Source organism: Acomys russatus, chromosome 15 (genome assembly GCF_903995435.1).
Source record: "Acomys russatus chromosome 15, mAcoRus1.1, whole genome shotgun sequence".
Taxonomy (NCBI): Eukaryota; Metazoa; Chordata; class Mammalia; order Rodentia; family Muridae; genus Acomys; species Acomys russatus.
This window is the reverse complement of record NC_067151.1, coordinates 62,606,220-62,624,141: the sequence shown is the minus strand read 5'-3', so window position 1 is coordinate 62,624,141 and position 17,922 is coordinate 62,606,220. Positions and strand designations below refer to the sequence as shown.

Here is a 17,922-nt window from a genome sequence, read left to right as displayed (position 1 = left end):
CAGACAGCGAGGCAGGGAGCAGAGAGTTACAGCCGCTCAGCACGCTGCTGGGACTAGAGAACCTCATGCAGGCAGGGCCAGGGCCCCCGACTCGGCTTAAAAGGAGGTTACGAGGCAGCTACTCGAGTCTCATCTTTTTCTTGGAAATTTCAAAATGGAGGTCAGTACCAACTAGCAGTAGTGATCAGGATGGCTTGGGCCTCTGCACAGTAGCTCAGCAGGCCGGCCTGTCCAAGGAGCAGGTGCCGGCCACTCTAGAGGCCTTCAGTGTGATCTAGGGTCAGATGAGGCAAGAGCTTCAGCTAGGCATTTGTCTGTGCTAGCAGCCAAGCACGGCCTCCCTGCAGCTTCTCCTCACCACCAAAGCGCGGTGGGCCTGGCACCCCTCCCCCACCGCCCAGCAGTCAGGGGATGTGGGAATAAAAATAAAGATGAGTCAAGACCAGCATCTTCAAATTAACAAACTGTAATTGTTTTCCCAAAGATACATTTTTTCCATACACATCCATCATACACTGTAACCAAAAAAAGCAGTGTACATGAAATAAGAGAGAATAAATTAAAAACCCATAGCATAGGTAAGGAGGCTCTAGTCTGGAGCAGAGCTGCGTTTCCAGCAATATAAGGAGGCTTGAGTTTCTTTGTAAGAATGCCTGCTAGCAAGGGTTCCAGCAAGGTGGTTGGTCTGTAGTCAGTCTTGAGTACTGGAGACAGTTCAGTGTGTGGTGTTTGTTGTTTTCCCTTAGCGTTTAGAATAGCCATCATTGTCCTGCAATAGGCAGAGCTATCACGTCCAGGAAAAATGAGGGAGGGAACCAGAGGCAGCGTGAGACCCAAATACAGCATTCAAAGGTAATTGGTCCAGTGGTGCCTGGGGAGGAGGGGGGACACTCCAGGGTTAGCCATCTTCCTTCGGGGGTGTGTACCAGCCTGGATGAAAACAAGAAACACAAACCAGCAGAGTGAGGGGCAGGCCCAGGCCAACTCTGCCCACACCAATCCCTGGGGACACCTGCATTGTTCCACCAGGAGAGCAGATGCCAGGAATGGCGACGAGGGCACAGGCACAGAGAGCTGAGGCTGCTTACCTGGAGTGATTCTGAGGCAGGGAGAAGGGTGAGCCCACTCACAAGTGACAGGAATTAGATGAGCTTCAAAGGGTGACAGAAAAGGACAATACCCAGCCCACCTTCAACCCCACCACTAGTTGCTTCTTGGGACGAAAGGTGACATTAGCCACTTCCATATTGTGGAGACCTGGGTGGAGGCTGATCATGGACAGTAAGGCTCAGAAACCAAAAAGGTCTCCTGTACTTGGCTGGAGTGGGGCCCGGGCCCTGAGCAGGCCGTGCTACAGTCTCACCGTTTTTTTCATGGATCTGCACCAAAGACTTGTAGGACTGCTGTGCTCTTGTCAGACTGTACTGGGACTGGGGAGAGAAAGCCAGATCAGGCCATGGCTAGATATAGCCTACTGCCCCTCACTTGCAGGCTGTCATCCAGGGACGCCAGAGTCCCAGCTTCCAGCACCAAGCACCTCTCCCTGGGAAGGCCTTGGGGACAAAACCACACATAGCTTCCCTTTCCAGACTTGTGCCATGTGAACACCAGAGGATGTCCCTGAGGCTAATGCCCTCCCTCCACTGCAAGGCCCTTAACCCTTCTGTCCCTAAAAAGCAGCTTTAGTCAGCTGGTGGCCCAAACTGTACTTGGCTTCCCATAGCCCCAGGGCCCTTACTTTGTTGGCTCCAAACTGCACCCGTGCCTTCCCCTTCACCAGCGTGGCGCTGATCTGCATGATCACGGACTCTATGGAGTAGGCACTGCTCCAGCCCTGGGGCACGGCAGGGACAAAGCAGGAAGTCAGGACACAGCTTCCTGAGACACCTTCAGCACCTTTCCGGGCAAGAGGCTGCCTTTACAGAAGGGTCCCTTTGCTCCCAGCACAGTCATCCCCTGCCCACTTAGGTCGCTGGGTACAGGCTAGGCCTAGTGCAGTGAAAGGGCCACATTATGGCTATGGTTTGTCCCCCACCTCATTAACCAACAGAGCTAACGCTCAGCCAGCCCTACCTAGGCCAATGGGCAAGAGGGAAACAGGCTCACCTGCTTGGTGAGTAGTTCCATGCAGATGGCACCTCCGCCCAGAACATACCTGCAGAAGAAGGGTTAGTCAGCTGTGCCCGGCCAGAGGTCCAGTCCCTTCCTCACATGCTGCATCAGAAATGGCCTATTCCCTTTGCCCGGCCACTCACCCTCCAGAGAGGACTGGAGACACAACCCTGACGAACGGTGGGTCAAAGGGGAAGTTATCCTGAGAGAGAGGCAGAGAACAGTCAGGGAAGCGAGGCCTTCATCCTCACAAGACTCAAGGTATTGGGAGTGCTGAGAAGAGCTGCGCCATCTTACTTTAAAGGAGAAGTTGAGTAGGATGAAGTCTGCCCCTTCCTTCTCCTTTAGGATCTGAAGATCATTGTGCAGAGCGCTGTCCTGGTCAACTCTACAGAGCAATGAATCTGGGCTCAGACTGCTGGGTCCCGACTGAGCAGCCTCCTAAGGGACCCCCTGCCCACACCTGCTCCTGGGACCCAGAACCAACACCCTGAACAGGACAGGGCTGCCCCTGAGTGCCACCCCTAAGTGCCACCCCTGAGTGCCACCCCTGAGTGCCACCAGTCACTCCACTCATTTGGCTTCCTCACCCTTTCTCCTCCCACAGTTGCCACTCACTTGAGGAGTTTGACGTTCCAGTCATAGAGACTGTCATTCACGAGTTCGACTGCATAGTTTCCTGGAAGGAGAAGATTCATCAGCACCAGGAAGATTTGTCTGGACCGAGGGGTGGTTCCCTTCCTCTCCCTAGGAAAAAAAGCTCATGCCGGGTGGTGGTGAACACCTTTAATCTCAAAGCTCAGGAGGCAGAGGCAGGTAGATTTTGGAGTTCAAGGTCAACAAAGTCAGTTCCACGCAGCCAGGGCTACCTATCTTGAAAACCAAAACCCAAAACCAAAGCAAAACAAAAAAAGCTCCAAGGGTCCAGAGGTGTGTCCCTGGCTATGCACCAGCCCATGCCTGGTAGAGTTCCAATCAAATCTGAAGAGTTTACAGGCATTTGTGTGATCTAAGAATTCTCAGGGCTCCTTGCCAGCATCATACTGTAACAGTTAAAAAAATAATTACATTAATTTGCTTACTGCATGTGCTACTCATGCAAGTAGAGGTTCTGCCATGGAGCCTGGACTCAGGTCCCGAAACTTGGCGGCAAGTGCTTTTACCCACACCATGTCCCTTTTGAGGACCTCCTGTGCAGCCTCTGTGCAAACTCACCGCCTTTGAAACTCTGTGATCGGTATATATCCCTGAGCTCCTTCATCAGCCGGTCAGTGGCCTGCACCGAGCCAGACACCGCACCCTGTAAAGGAGGGGATACAACCAATCACTCCTTGGTCTGGTGGGGGACTTTAAGGCACTCTGGACTAGGGGAGGATCAGGCAGACCCAACAAAAGGGACGGCTCTGCACACTTGACGGGCAGTGGCCTGCCACTCCCCAGCCATACCCACCAACCCTTTGCCTTGCCTCTCTATAAGGCACGTACATTTAAGTAATCTTGCCTCTGGTTCTTTTTAATTTTCTCTAGGATGGCCAGGTTTTCTTTTCCGATGCCATCATCTTCAGATTTCTTGCCCTCTGCTGGCTCCTCCTCTTTCATTTCATAGTGATCTAGGTCTTCTGTATCCTGAGGTAGGTGTGGGGGTGCAAAAGGAACAACACCACAAAGGTGGATACACTATCCCTATCTCAGTCTCATGCGTCCCGGATCCCTACCATGCCCCGCTGCCCCCTATCCCCCACCCCATGGCGTTCTGAACAATGTATTTCCCAGTTCTAGAAGATGGTTCAGCCTCATTCCCTCTGTAGTCTAAAGGCCAAGGCAAGGTTGGCTTTAGTTTTTTGAGAGTCTCATATAGCCCAGACTGTCCTTCCACTCCTTATATAGAGAGGATACCCCGACCCTCCTGCTTCTGCCTGTCAAGTGTTGGAAAGACAGGTGTGCACCTGGTTTTTATTTTGAGACAGCGTCCTGCTATGTAGCCCTTGCTGCCGTGAAACTCACTAGCTTCAAACTTGCAGGATGACCCTGCTTCAGCCTCCTGAGTACCGGCTACAGGGGTGTGTCAACAAATCTGGCCTCCCAAGGCAATTTTCTTCTTTCTCAAGTCTCAAACCGCAGCAGCAGAGCTGCAAAGAGGACTGAGAAACGGACTCTCTTCTTATCCCCAGGGAAACCTGCTCCCACTGTCTGTAAAGTTCCTTTAGCAGCAGAAAACTTCCCTATTCCTAGATGAATGGCTTTGGCCTGCAGTGGTGACTAAAAGCTTGTTTTACTGGGCTAGCCTCTCACCCAGGAGTCCTGAGGACCCTAGACCTAAAGACAAACAGGAGGCAGCGAGGTGGCTCAGAGGCACAAAGGGGCTTGTTGCAAAGCCTGGTAACTTGTGTTCAATCCCTGGAACATGGTAGGTAGAACTGACTCCTCCAAGTTGTCCTGACTTACAACACACAGCACTTTTGAAAAATGTAAAAAAAAGAGAAAGAAAGAAAAAGAAAACTAGAACATAATCTCTTATTCTCTCCCTAGAAGAGCAGGACCTGAATTAGGTCCCCCAAAATACTCATTGCCAAGATGGAAATGAGCTGTCCCAACTCAGGAGATGGTAGAACCTGACAACACAATTAGCTCCTTATTCACGCTGCTAGCAGCTCACCAAGTAGAGGCCACACTGAGGCAGTGTCAGCTCTACAGTCAGGTGCCGTGGGTGTGGCAGAGGGCTGAACACTGCCAAGAAGCACTAGGTTCCATGGACCATCCACCCACTGTGGGTCTGAAGATCAGTACAAAGTTACAGAATCTGGGTCCAATGCTAGAGACGCATGACCAGAGACACCTTACCATAAGATATCCTGTCAAGTTTTATACTAGGGGCAACACACACCAGCTTACTTTATTCCTTTATTACGTAGTCACTTATCAGAAAAGCTGAGGTCTAGTGAACTGATTTTCATGCCCAGTCAAAGGAGATCTCACAGAAATAAGATAAGTTCTACTTGGCTCTGAAGCTCAGTGTAAATATTTACATTCTACCTTAGCTAGACAAGGTGGCACCTGTCTGTAGTTCTAGCACTTTGGAGGTAGCGGCAAGAGGATCAATTTAAGCTCCCCTCGACTACACAACTGAGTGTGAGGGCAGCCTGGCTTACACAAGACTGTCTCAAAAAATATACAGGAGCTAGAGAGATGGCTCAGAGGTTAAGAACACTGGCTGCTCTTCCAGAAAACTAGTTCTCAGCACCCACATGGTGGTTTAATGAGCATCCAGTCTCAGGGGATCTGGTGCCGTGTTCCAGTCTCCACAGGCACTGCACACATACAGTGCATAGATATTCATGCAGGGAAAACGTCCACACATATCAAAATGAGAAAAATACAGCATCTATATTTTGAAAGATTCTATCAGATAATACACTTAATATTTATTATCTGAAATAACCATGTAATATGTATCATGGTATTATTTTAGAGATGAGAAAACTGTAGCTTAATGAGATTAAGTAAAATTCCCCCAATAACATAATAACCAGGGTGCAAATGAGGGTATGTTGTGGGTTTTTTTTTGTTGTTGTTGTTGTTGTTGTTTGTTTTTTTTCGAGACAGGATTTCTCTGTGTAGCCTTGGCTGTCCTGGACTCACTTTGTAGACCAGGCTGCCCTCGAACTCACAGAGATCCGCCTGCCTCTGCCTCCCGAGTGCTGGGATTAAAGGCGTGTGCCACCACTGCCCGGCACAAGGGTATGTTAAAGCCATCTGGGATTAAGTTTGTCCAGTGTTTACTTGCTTTTTAAACAGATTTGCACCTGCATGTTTTCAAGGAATGGATATCGATGGTGACCTCAGTCTTTACTCTATGAAGCTGGAGCTGTTCATCCAATGACCAAAGTGATGACAAGCACCTCCCACCATGCCATCTCAAGTAGTAAGCCTACCTCAGCCATCTCCTCATCTTCATCTTCTGAAGACACTTCCTCCTGCGTGCACTGCAATGGAGGAGGAGGCAAAGATGAAGACCAGAGCCCACTGGGCTGCTAAACACAATATCTGACCTACCCCCCGGCTCTGAAGGTCTGGAACCTGGCAGTGCCCATAAAGATGCCAGTTTCTTCACCAGCCAGATCTGAGTGAAAGCAAGAGCCCACAGGATGGGTGACTTTGCCAGCAGCCAAGCATTCTCTTCCTACCACCGATGGGGGTGGGAGACTCACTGTTCTTGTCATCTATTCCACAGATCCCAGCCTAGCTTTCCTTAGAGCCCTCTTCCATCTGACCTTCTCTAGAGCGTCAGTGCATCTCTGATCTTCTCTAGAGCATCAGTGCATCTCTGATCTTCTCTAGAGTGTCAGTGCATCTCTGACCTTCTCTAGCGCGTCAGTGCATCTCTGACCTTCTCTAGCGCGTCAGTGCATCTCTGACCTTCTCTAGAGTGTCAGTGCATCTCTGACCTTCTCTAGCGCGTCAGTGCATCTCTGACCTTCTCTAGAGTGTCAGTGCATCTCTGACCTTCTCTAGCGCGTCAGTGCATCTCTGATCTTCTCTAGAGCGTCAGTGCATCTCTGATCTTCTCTAGAGCGTCAGTGCATCTCTGATCTTCTCTAGAGTGTCAGTGCATCTCTGGCTCTAAACAAAGGAAGGGCCCAACAGCCATCAACTGCTATTGCTGAGATGATGTTAAGAATTCCACCTGCTGGGCAGTGGTGACGCACGCCCTTAATCCCAGCACTTTGGACAGCAGAGGCAGGAAGATCTCTGTGAGATTGAGGCCAGCCTGGTCTACAGAACAAGTTCTAGGACAGCTAGAGCTATTACATAGAGAAACCTTGTCTTGAAAAACCAGAACCAAAACAAGACAGAAAAACAAAAAACAAAACAAACAACCCCAAAGAAAAGGAATTCTCTCCTCCACTCAGCATGAAGGATGCTGCCCCTGAGAATGAGCAGGGAATGGTGCCCCATTTAGCTAAATTTCCATCAGGAGGCGCAAGAGGCTGAGAATCACATGTGTGTTTGAGAGCAGTGGGGGTGGGGGGAGCCACTGCAGTTCCATCTCAATTATCAAATATTTACCAAGCACTCTTTGGGATGACTGTACAACAGGACCCAAAGCCCTCCCCTCAACTGCATACCTGCTCTGCTGGCAAAGGCTGGTCCAGCATTTCCACATCGGGATGCTGCGGAAGGTTGTAGAGTCTACACAGGTCGGAGATGATCCTCTTCAGATGCTGTAAGAGCTGGGCGGGGCACAGAGACATCAGACACACCTTCCTTACTGGGATCTGGACAGCTGCACGAATGAGCTGTCAGCTTACATCTCAAAATGGTGGCTGGCTCTGTAAACTGGACGACCCTTAGTTATAGGAAGGACTTTCTCTAGTGGACGTACCCTGGAGCTGCTACAGGGACCTGCCTCTTCTGGCTTCAATAAGCAACTCTATTAAAAGTCCGCCCCAAGCAGGTCCACCTAGAGCACCACCCACTTTTCAAATCTAGCTGCCTCTCCTAGGGTACTTTAGTGGCCGAAGCCCCGCCCCCAATGCACGGCTCCTCCTTCTTCCCCCTCACCAAAGTGTTCCCTTTCTTTATGTCCACCAGCCTCTCCAAGACGGCAGCCAAGTTAGGGTCATCGGACTCCACCGACCAGATGGGGGGCACAGCAGGGTATGACTCCTGAGGGGAAAGGAGGGAGACTGGTCACAACCAGAAACTTTGACAGAAGCCAGTTTTTGCTTAGCCTTCCTTTCCTTCCAACCACCAAGCCCTACACTCACTCATGAACACCAGCTCAGCTTCCCTAGAAGCAGCCTGGAGAACCATGCCTAAAAAGCCACCTGCACTCTCTCGCCCAGAGGAAGCAGCAGGGAAAGCTAGCGATGGTGGCGGAAGCTGGCTCTACTGTCCTGATACCACTGAGTTCTCCCCACACCCAGGCCAGAGTCCTTCATGCTTCCAAACTGCAGAATCAGGAGGGAGATCACCTCCTAACACTGGGGAGAAAAACGCAGGCTTGTAGCCACCAGGGGAGTTCGAACCAAAAGAAAACCGTGTCTCCAAAGCTAACACTAAAAGGGCACTTGCAAGATCTCTGCCCCCCTCACCCCCCAAACAGAGCCTCTGGGCCACTCTCCCTCACAGCGCAGGCACGGGCTGGCAGACAGGAGCCCACGCCACTTACATTCCCACCATTCCTGAGCCACCATGCCAACAGAGCCTGGACAGACGCCCCCTCTGCCCTAGGCATGGCTGCCAGCCTAGGCCAAGTGTCCTTTAGAGGGGCCATGGGCACTGCAGCTGAGAACCCCCAAAGACACAGAGAGTAGATGGCCTCTGGCAACGAAAAGGAAGCAGCTGGAGGAAGCAAACCTACCCGTGAGTGAATCCACTTAGCAAAATCCAATCTTTGATGTCTCAACACATGCCAAGGGAGCCTTACCCACTTCTACTGGGGATCTTAGCGATGCCACATTCTAACCAGTGCTGCAGGAAAAACAGTACCAAAGATGCTAAAAGCTTTACTTGACTGAGCCACGCCTGGTGGTCATAGCTTGGTGAGGTAAGTCTCAGCTTGGACAGATGCATCCCCACCAAAACTCAAGCGTCTCCTTCCTACTCCGCTCCCAAAGTTACTTCACTAAACCATGGGTGGCAGAAAGGGGTAGAAAGCACCATGAAAAAAGAGCCACAGAATCCACAAGTCTGTCTTTCCCCAGGCTACTCCCATTTCCAGAGAGGATAAAGGTTCTGCCCAGCAGTTCTCTAGCTAGCTCCAGGAGGGACAAGACCATTACAATGGGTGTTACCAACCAATGCTTGCAATATATCTCTTGGTACCAGCTGTTACAAAATTACACCCAACAACTTCCTCAAGAGACACTAGGGGATAGATAACCTAAGTCAGGTGTCTCCTACTCTAGTCTAGGTAGGATGGAATGATGCCTACTAGGGAGCGATGGCACTGGTACTGCTACACACACACACACACACACACACACACAAACGCACATAGCTATCACCACCACAAAAGGCAACAGCCACCTAGGACAAGTGGACAGGTATGGGGTGGGAGCGGCAAAGTGGCTACCAGCTCAGGCAAAAAAGTGGGGTTAAAGGTTAGTCACACCGGAATAAGAGGAAATCCAAAGTGTTGTTAAGGAACGGCAAACCCCACTCGGTGAAATTCAGAGAGCAGAGAGGGGTTGCACCAAGGATGCCTGGGCAGGGGAACCTACAGGTGGTAACATCTAAGTGGAAAGCATCGCCCGCCGAGAAGGGTCACTGCTGAACTGGGCTGAATTCCAAGCTAGGTGCTTCCAGCAGAGGCCTGGAATCTTATTAGAGTTGGGGGTGGGGAGAAGAAATGGGCATTTCTGGGTGACACGGTAAAGTTGTGGAGGAGTAAGCCAAAGGAACCAAAATTATAATACCCGAGGTGTGGGTGGGTTCCTAGGAGGGGATAGGTCGAGGGGCCACATGTCCCGGTGTCCCTCGCTCTCAGGGGTCAACAGCAGAAGCTGTGACTGCACCACAGAACCTAAAGCTGGAGAAACAAGTGTAGCCTGGGAGAGAAGGAGCCGAGCACCAAGAGGGAGCTCCGGCCTCCGAGTCAGTCCTTCGAGAGCAGGAGGCTGTGTGGTGTGACTCCAGGCACCAGACAAGGGGCCCCCAGCGTTGGCGCAAGCGAGAAGGTCCTCACCGTGATGTTGCAGTGGATGCGGACGGGGTCCCCGGGCACCGACCCCCGTGACGGGAGATGGGGTCCGGGCGCAGCCCCGGCCCCGGCCCCTCCTGCTCCAGCCAGCAGGAACTCGCAGCTCAGCTCGTCCAGGCAGGCGCTGGCAATGCGGAAGCGCTCGTGGCCGCGGTGGAAGATGGACTCGAGCAGCTTCAGCTCCCGCCTCAGGCAGGGCCCCGGCCCCGGGCCCCCTCCCGGGCCGCCCCCGGCCCCCGGCGCCGCCCCCTGGACCCCCAGCTGCTGCCCCGGCCCCGGCTGCTGCTGCTGCCCCTGCGGCTGCGGCTGCTGCATCCTCCGCTCCGCTCCGCTCCGGGGCCGGCGGGCCGGGAGCCTCCGGCCTCCGCTCCGGGCTCCGCCGCCGCCGCCGCCGCCGCCGCGGTCCGCACTTCCTGATCCCCCCTTCGCCAAGATGGCGCCGCCGCCACCTCCGGGACAGGCCCCCTCCGCTCGCCGGCCCACCCCCCCCCCCCCACGGCCGCCGGAAGCCGCGCGCCCCTCCCCCTTCGCGGCGGCCCCGCCTCCGGCCTCACGTGACCTCCGAGCCCCGGCCCCCCGCACGTGATCCGCGCGTCCTTCCCGCCCCCCGGCCCGCGCCTGTCACCCTCCACATGTGACCCGCGGCCCTGGGGCACGCCGCTAAGAAGCGCTTCCGTGCGTGTCGACGCGCGTCGTGCGTGACTGCGCACGACGGCGCTTCCCCGTCACGTGGCCAGCGTCGCCGGTCACGTGGTCGGCGCCCCGGTTTCCCAGGGCCTCCCGGCGCTGGACTCTTGCTTCCTGCTCTGGTCCCGCGGCTCTCCCCTCACCCCCAGCCCCTTCCCTCGCCCGAGCTCCGGCCCGTGGGGCGCTGGGTGGGCGGCGGCTGGCCGAGTCTGTCCGGTGTCCCCGTTCGAGCCGTCGAGGTGCGTCGCCCGCCTCTGTTGTCTGTCCTGTATCCCCCACAGGAGCTGCGTCGCCCACTTCTGCGTCTGTCGGGAAGGCGCCCGTCACCACGGTGGGAGAAGCTGGTTTGGATCTCCCTGCGGGTCTCTACGGTTGTGTGACCTTGGGTTATCTACGCTGCTACCGAGCTTTGTTTCCTCCATCCGTACAAGACGGCGATGCCTCTCTGGCCTGGTCCAAAGGACTCGGTCCGAGGATGCCAAAGTTGATTATGGTCGCTGGACAGTTACTTCCGAGGGGAACTATGGTGCGCGGCTTCCTCCGCAGAGTTTGTCACTAGCAGCTGGGTAGGAGAAGACTCACAGGCCCACCTACTGCCTACCCTCCCCACCTTGTCACCCTGAACCTGAGCGCGGCCGGAAGTTTCCGGTAGTACCTCCAGGGTACCACTAGGTGGCACTATGACAAAGGACAACGCTGCTTGAGGGTCCTGAAACCCAGAGCTGCAAAGGGCAGATGCCAGCTTCATGGGAAGCCTCATGGCTTCCGGGCCAGTTCAGCTTGTGAGCCATTGGCCCTTCAGCCGACGCCACCTTCACCTTTGTTGGAAGCTGACTGTACCGTGGTGCTGGGCTACTCCTTCACTCAGTCATGATAGCAAGAAGGCTTTCCAAGTTCGACTCTGGATGTTTAAAGAAATTCCATGTTCCTTGACCTGCGGTGTGTGGGGGGGTGGGGGCCCGGCAGGGGCGGGCAGGGGCCTTTAGCCCTTACCCAAAAAGCTGGAACTTGAGAACTTCTCTATTGAGCACCTGGTGGGCGGGCCTGAGTTCCACAGCCCGAGGGTTGGTCCAGGCACTGCTCGCCTCCAGACAAGAACAGCCCAGACCTTGGGATTAAAGGTCCCAAGGGCCCATTTCTCGCTCAGGAGCAGCTGGAGTGCTTTAGGGTGAAGCAGGTCTCCTGGGTGCTAGGCCTCAATCCCAGCTCACAGCAGACGAAGCCCGTGGATGTCTTAAAATTGCTGGCAGGCAGGTCCCGTGAGATGCAGGGCGGCCAGTGCTTCACTGGAGGTCAGCACTGCGCCAGTGGTAGTGATGGAGCAGGCCCCAGTGGGCGCAAAAGCAGTTGTGCCATTGCTGCCTGACCACCTGTCGCCCATCAGCAGTTCCCACCCCCACCCCCTGAATAAATGGGAGGCTCAGAAAATCACAGTGGAGGAATGTCGAGAGAGCTAGCAAGAGAGCATGCACCCCCAGCAAACCAGCCAGCTTTTATTTATAAACCTTGGAGGATGAGGAGGGGTTTTGAGGGTAAATGTGCGTGATTTGTTAGGGCTAAGGGTAACAGGACACTTAATCTACATGCAGTGGTACAGTGCCTCATTTACACGCAGTAACACTGGGCTCTGTCACAAGAAGGAAAAGGGCGAACTTAATTATCCTGTGTAAGGGGATGACTTCTAGGTACAACTAAAGGTTGTTTGCTGGAGGCTAGGATCTCCTCAGCGTGGGTGAGGTACATCCGGGAATTCCCCATGCTCGTGGAAGTTCCCTATCAGGAAAGGGTTAGGCCTGTAATTTTCTTTAGGGCTATGTGACATTCCTTACAAAATCTGGGGTTACCAGATCAGGTGGCGTGAGAACCCCTGCTAAGAGAAGGAAGTCTGCCTTCATAGGTGGAGCGTGAAATGGCTATCCAGAGAAGCCAGACTTCAGCCTTACCCAGCAGGGTCCCAAACTTCTCTCAGCCTTCAGGTCCTGGGACGACGTGTGCACTCACCAGGCCTGACTCGAGCTTTATAGAAAAGCTTTATGTATGTATATTTTGCATATGTACATGTACCACATGTGTGCCTGGTGCTCACAGACCCAGAAAAGGGCATTGGGTTTCCCGGAACTGGAGTTAAAAATGATTGCTAGCTACTCTGGGTGCTTGGAACTGAAACCTGGTCCTCTTCAAGAGCAAGTGTGCTTATCCATCGAGCCAACTCCCCAACCCCATATAGTTTTTAAGTTATACATTTATTTATTGTCCTGTAGATTGAGCCCAGAGTGTCACCCATGCTGGGCTTTGCCGTTGGACTACATCCCATATGGGCTTCGTTTGGAAGAAAACCCGCTGAGACTCTTAGGTCCTGCTGCAGGGCGTGGCTGCCCTGCCCCGCCCTCTACCTAGAGGTGGGCCTTCCCCTCTGCCAGAGACTCACTGTATAAACCAGTTTTCCTTTCACAGCCTCCCTTTTGCCCTTACCCCCCCCCCGCCCCTGCCCTTTTCCTTCCTCCCTGCCCCCCCGCTGCCCCCCATCCCCAGCGCAAGCTCTCCCTTCCCCTGCCCTTCCTGTGCCGCTTCCAATTAGCTCATACTGATTAATCAATCAGAGATTGTCCCACAATATTGCATACTGGTAAGCCACACCCCGACTTCCCAGAGGAACCCGGAAGTCCTGGTCAGTGGGGCATAATGCCTTCTATTGCAAATTTGTTCAGCATCTCAGTTCTGCCTGGGAGAGTCTTTTGTTGCTGATAAGCCTCATATGAAGTCACACCTAAAATAATGGGGCATGACTGTAGTGTCCATCTGAACTGGAAACGAAGTAGATATATTTGTTTAGTGAATGCTGGGGCAAGAATAGAGTAGTTAAAAACTCCCTTCCCTAGCTGGGCATGGTGGCGCACGCTTTTAATCCCAGCACTCGGGAGGCAGAGGCAGGCAGATCTCTGTGAATTCGAGGCCAGCCTGGTCTACAAAGCGACTCTAGGGCAGCCAATGCTAACAGACCCAGTCTGGAAAAACAAAAAACAAACAAAAAAGCTCCCTTCCCTTGTGGAAATTATATTAAGGAAAATAGAAATTATAAAGCCAGAATCTACAAAGCCAACTGACTTACTAAATGTGAGTAATGAACAAATATCTACTAAGCACCTACTTACTGTGTGTGTGTGTGGAGGGCACTGAAGAGACAGCATTCAGTCCTTATATTCTCACATTTATGTTCAGCCTGGCAGGAGGTCCAACATTTGGGCCAGCCAGGTGCTGTACAAGCTTAGTGCCTTGAGTTTAATCCCAGGTACCATCTACAAAGGTAGAAGAGTATAGACTCCATAAAGCTGTCCTTTGATCATCACATACAATGAATCCTTGGCCTTTGCCCTGCCCCCAACAGTAAATACAAACTTAGAAAGCCAGACAGTTAATGTGTAGACAGACATTCAAGCACCGAATTGCAGTTGTAGTAAGTGCTTCAAAGAAGACTGTGAATCTGGAAAGGTTCTCAAGAGGTGACACTAACTTCTGAAGAGGGAGGGGAATGGGCAGAGTAAGAGCTGACGAGTCCCAAGCAGAAGAAACGATGTTACTGGGTTTGAGACCACTAGGAAAAGGACATAAACTCAATTCAAACTGCAATTAGCCAAGTTTACTAAAACTGCAAGTAGGGAAGGCCCGGCCTGCGGGGTTCGACTAAAACTCGGAAGGTCACCTGTTGAGAATGCAAGACAGAAGGAGAACAAGTCTGATTGATCAAACTCTCAAATTTTATTAGTCAGGCAGCAGCTTTTATAAGTCAGAAGGCAGGGAAGCATGTTCCTATAGCAACGCAGCTGCAGGCTTTTCTCAAAACACAAGGAATCCCAGGCAGGGTCATAATGTCCTGCCACACAGGGTGTCTTGCTTTGTCCTCATCTAGCTTTAGTCTAACTGCTGACTCACAACAGGGTCGCTTCATCCCTATCTGTCCTTAGCTGCTGACTCACAACAGGGTCACTCCCTCTCTGTCTTTAGTCTAACTCTTGACTCATAACAGGGTCAGCTAGTTTCTGGTGAAAGGCAAACTTTGGGAAAGACAGAGACTTAAAGGTGCAGACTTGGACAAGATGACTGAACATTGGCCATATGGCCTATCGTCCCCAGCAGGGGGACAGCCAAATCAAAGGCATGCTACCCAGAAGGGGCCAAGGGAAGGATTTTTAAAGGTAGAGATGACGATTACCTCGTTTCTGTGGAATCTGCAGCTGTACGAAACTGCTTCACTGCCCTCAGCTGTGTGAGGAGCTGACTCTTTCCGCCTGTTCACAGCTATAAGGGAAGGACCCTGTACACAGTGATCAGAGGGTTTTTACAGAAGCCAGAGCAAGCTGTTAACCATCTCGCAGCAGGCAGGCTGCAGGTTGCTCAGGAGCTCATCTCAGAAATCGAGGGCAGAGGCCAATGGCTGCTAAGGAGGTGCCCACACAGAACGGAATTTCCTCAGCCGTCATAACGGCACACAAAGGCCTTAAGGAAGGTTGTGGCAAACTGAAGGAACAGAATAGTAGGTCTAGAATAGAGGAGAGTAATGGAGGTAGGGCAGGCAAAGACTGGTTCCTGGAGCTGTTTAGGGGTGTGAGCTTATTGTAAGAGCTGGGGAGACCAAAAGGTCAACAGGGCTTTAGGAAGCTGTGGAAGCAAACATCGGTAGCAGCACTAACAGAGCCCAGCTTTGTGGGGAGCCAGGATCTGCTTCTGAAGTGGAAGGCGGTTGAGAAGGAAGGGGCAATTTGATGCCTAGGCTGCAACAGACCTTGTCTTAAAACTGGTGGTGGTGGGGTGGGGAGAGCTGGAGAGGTGGCTCAGCAGTTAAGAGCACTGACTGTACTTCTAGAGGACCCAGATCCAATTCCCAGCTCCCACATGGCAGTCCACACTGTCTAAAACTCCAAATTCTGACACCCTACACAGACATGCATGCAGGCAAAATACCAATGCACATAAGATAAAAATAATTATTTTTTTAAAAATAAAAAAAGAACTAGGGATTGGAGGGGTATCTCAGTGGCAAAGGGCTTGCTTAGCATGTACAATTTGTAATGTATACCATCAATAAGTAACAGAATCAAAGAACACCTACCCATATGGAGAGAGGCTTGTGAAATAGTGAATAAGGATGATGACAAAGGAACAGCACACTTTGCTCCTCTTTGCAAAATGACCAAAATGTATGTTTTACGTATATATTTGTATGTCCAATATATGACATGAGCTGAGCAGTGGTGGTGCACACCTTTAATGCCAGCATTCAGCAGGCAGAAGCAGGCAGATCTCTGAGTTGGATGTCAGCTTGATCTACAGAGTGTGTTACAGGACAGCCAGGGCTACACAGAGAAACCCTGTCTTGAAAAACAAAATAAAAAAGACATGAATGTTATTTTTAAAATAAGTGTCTTTATTATTTATTTAAAATTATAAAAAGTATTCTAAAAAGCAGTGTTGTTTTAATAGTCCAAAATAGGAAACAACTCAAATGTCTATGAAGAGTGGAATGGATAAGTGGTAATATAGTCACACAATGAATACTCCAGCTATGAAGAGTGAAAACCAAAACAATGTCCATGATTCTCACTAACATAATGTCAATAATGCAGACACAAATAATTATGATTTCATTTATATAAAGTTCAGCAGCCAAGGCTGACCAGACAAGTCAGAATGGTGGCTCTTTTTTTTTTTTTTTTTAAGTCATCTAAAAAGATTGTGGCTGGGTGTGGTGCTGCTTGCCTGGAATCCCAATATTTGGTAGATAGGATCAGCAAGATCAAGGGTTCGAGGCCAGCCTTAGCTATACTGTTTTTTTTTTTTTTTTTAAGATTAATTTATTTATTATGTGTACATCTGCCTGCATGTACATCTGCAGGGCAGAAGAGGGCATTAGATCACATTATAGATGGCTGTGATCCACCATGTGGTTGCTGGGAATTGAACTCATGAACTCTGGAAGAGCAGTCAGTGTACTTAACTGCTGAGTCATCTCTCCAGCCCTATATTGTGAGTTTGAGATTAGCCTGGGCCTCAAGAAACCCTGACTCAAAAAGGGCAAAAACAAAGTAAGATAAAATACACATACTCTAAAATTCACCATTTGCATCCGCACTATTATATAATCATTCCCAATAATTAGTTTCAGAATTTTATTATTATTTTTTCTTTATGTGTTATGAGTGGTTACTTGCATGTACACACACAGGCATGTATGTGTATGTATGTATACCAATGGGTGCAATGCAATGCCCATGGAGGCCAGAAGAAGGCATTACATCCTCTGAAATTGGAGTTACAGGTGGCTGTGAGCAGTCACGTGGGTGCTAGGAACCAAACGGAAGACCTCTGGAAAAGCAGACAGTACTCTCAACCACTCAGACACTGCTCCAGCCCCAGTTCCAGAACTTGAAGAGGTGTCAACTGGGGTCTCTTGTCCTTGAAGAGGGATAGTGTTTGGGAGAAGCACCTGGTTATTAGTAATTGTTCCTTTAAACAAAACATGGGTGTTTCTGTCGTGGTAATAGGTCCAGATACACCAACTATACTCTGTGTGGATGTTATGCCTAAATTTTTGTAGATACAGAGTTTCATACCCCTTTACAGGTGTGATTTTGAATCCCCTCTGCTAATTTGTGTGGGTTTTTTTTTTTTTTCAAGACAGGGTTTCTCTGTGTAGCCTTGGCCATCCTGGACTCACTTTGTAGACCAGGCTGGCCTCGAACTCACAGTGATACTCCTGCCTCTGCCTCCCGAGTGCTGGGATTAAAGGCGTGCGCCACCACGCCCGGCTCTAATTTGTGTTTTTAAGGTGGTCTTCATGAACACAAGTATTACTGTGGTAACAAAAAAATTTAAACGTAAAACACTTTAAAGGAATATGTATTAATTTTAATATCTTCAAGAGAAAACATTCCAGCCAGGTGGTGGCACACACCTTTAATCCCAGCACTCGGGAGGCAGAGGCAGGCGGATCACTGTGAGTTCAAGGCCAGCCTGGTCTACAAAGCGAGTCCAGGACAGTCAAGGCTACACAAAGAAACCCTGTCTCAAAAAACCGAGAGAGAGAGAGAGAGAGAGAGAGAGAGAGAGAGAGAGAGAGAGAGAGAGAACATTCCTTGTACTCAGGGGCACTAGAACCCTGCTGACTTGCCCTTTTGTGTCAGGACTGGAACTTCTGTTTTGCCCCAATAGTGTATGGTTCTGCATATCTTCTGCTACCTCTCTTCCTGGGGAACATAGAAACATAGAAGGCAGGGCGAGGGTGTCCCACTCTCCTGGCCACTAGTTGGTTATCTCGGTGGACTCATTCCTTGCCAAGCTAGAAGTAAACTTGAAGTAAACATCGAAGCCTTGAGAAGACAACATAAAGACCAAGGTGTACAGGCTACCTGGACAAGCAGGAA

At 51.0% G+C, this 17,922-nt stretch overlaps 1 protein-coding gene across 1 annotated transcript; it reads right to left on the bottom strand.

The window, feature by feature from the left end:
• Positions 1 to 201: 201 nt before the first annotated feature.
• Positions 202 to 10,147, bottom strand: Ube2q1 (ubiquitin conjugating enzyme E2 Q1). The gene is made up of 13 exons (XM_051157557.1): positions 9,803 to 10,147; positions 7,675 to 7,779; positions 7,239 to 7,343; positions 6,045 to 6,095; positions 3,598 to 3,738; positions 3,328 to 3,412; positions 2,731 to 2,791; positions 2,410 to 2,500; positions 2,256 to 2,314; positions 2,107 to 2,155; positions 1,739 to 1,834; positions 1,364 to 1,430; positions 202 to 930 (listed from the first exon to the last, which is right to left on the bottom strand). The coding sequence occupies exons 1-13, from the start codon at positions 10,130 to 10,132 to the stop codon at positions 899 to 901; spliced, it is 1,272 nt and encodes a 423-aa protein (XP_051013514.1). The 5' UTR covers positions 10,133 to 10,147; the 3' UTR covers positions 202 to 898.
• Between the last annotated feature and the right edge of the window lie 7,775 nt (positions 10,148 to 17,922).

Excerpts from the sequence above, each read along its gene's own strand:
- Ube2q1 (XM_051157557.1), bottom strand. The coding sequence starts at position 10,132 with ATGCAGCAGCCGCAGCCGCAGGGGCAGCAGCAGCAGCCGGGGCCGGGG. Across the intron at positions 2,792-3,327 it reads ATCACAGAGTTTCAAAGGCG|GAAACTATGCAGTCGAACTC; the intron begins GTGAGTTTGCAC and ends TTCTCCTTCCAG. Across the intron at positions 1,835-2,106 it reads TGGAACTACTCACCAAGCAG|GGCTGGAGCAGTGCCTACTC; the intron begins GTGAGCCTGTTT and ends GCCGTGCCCCAG.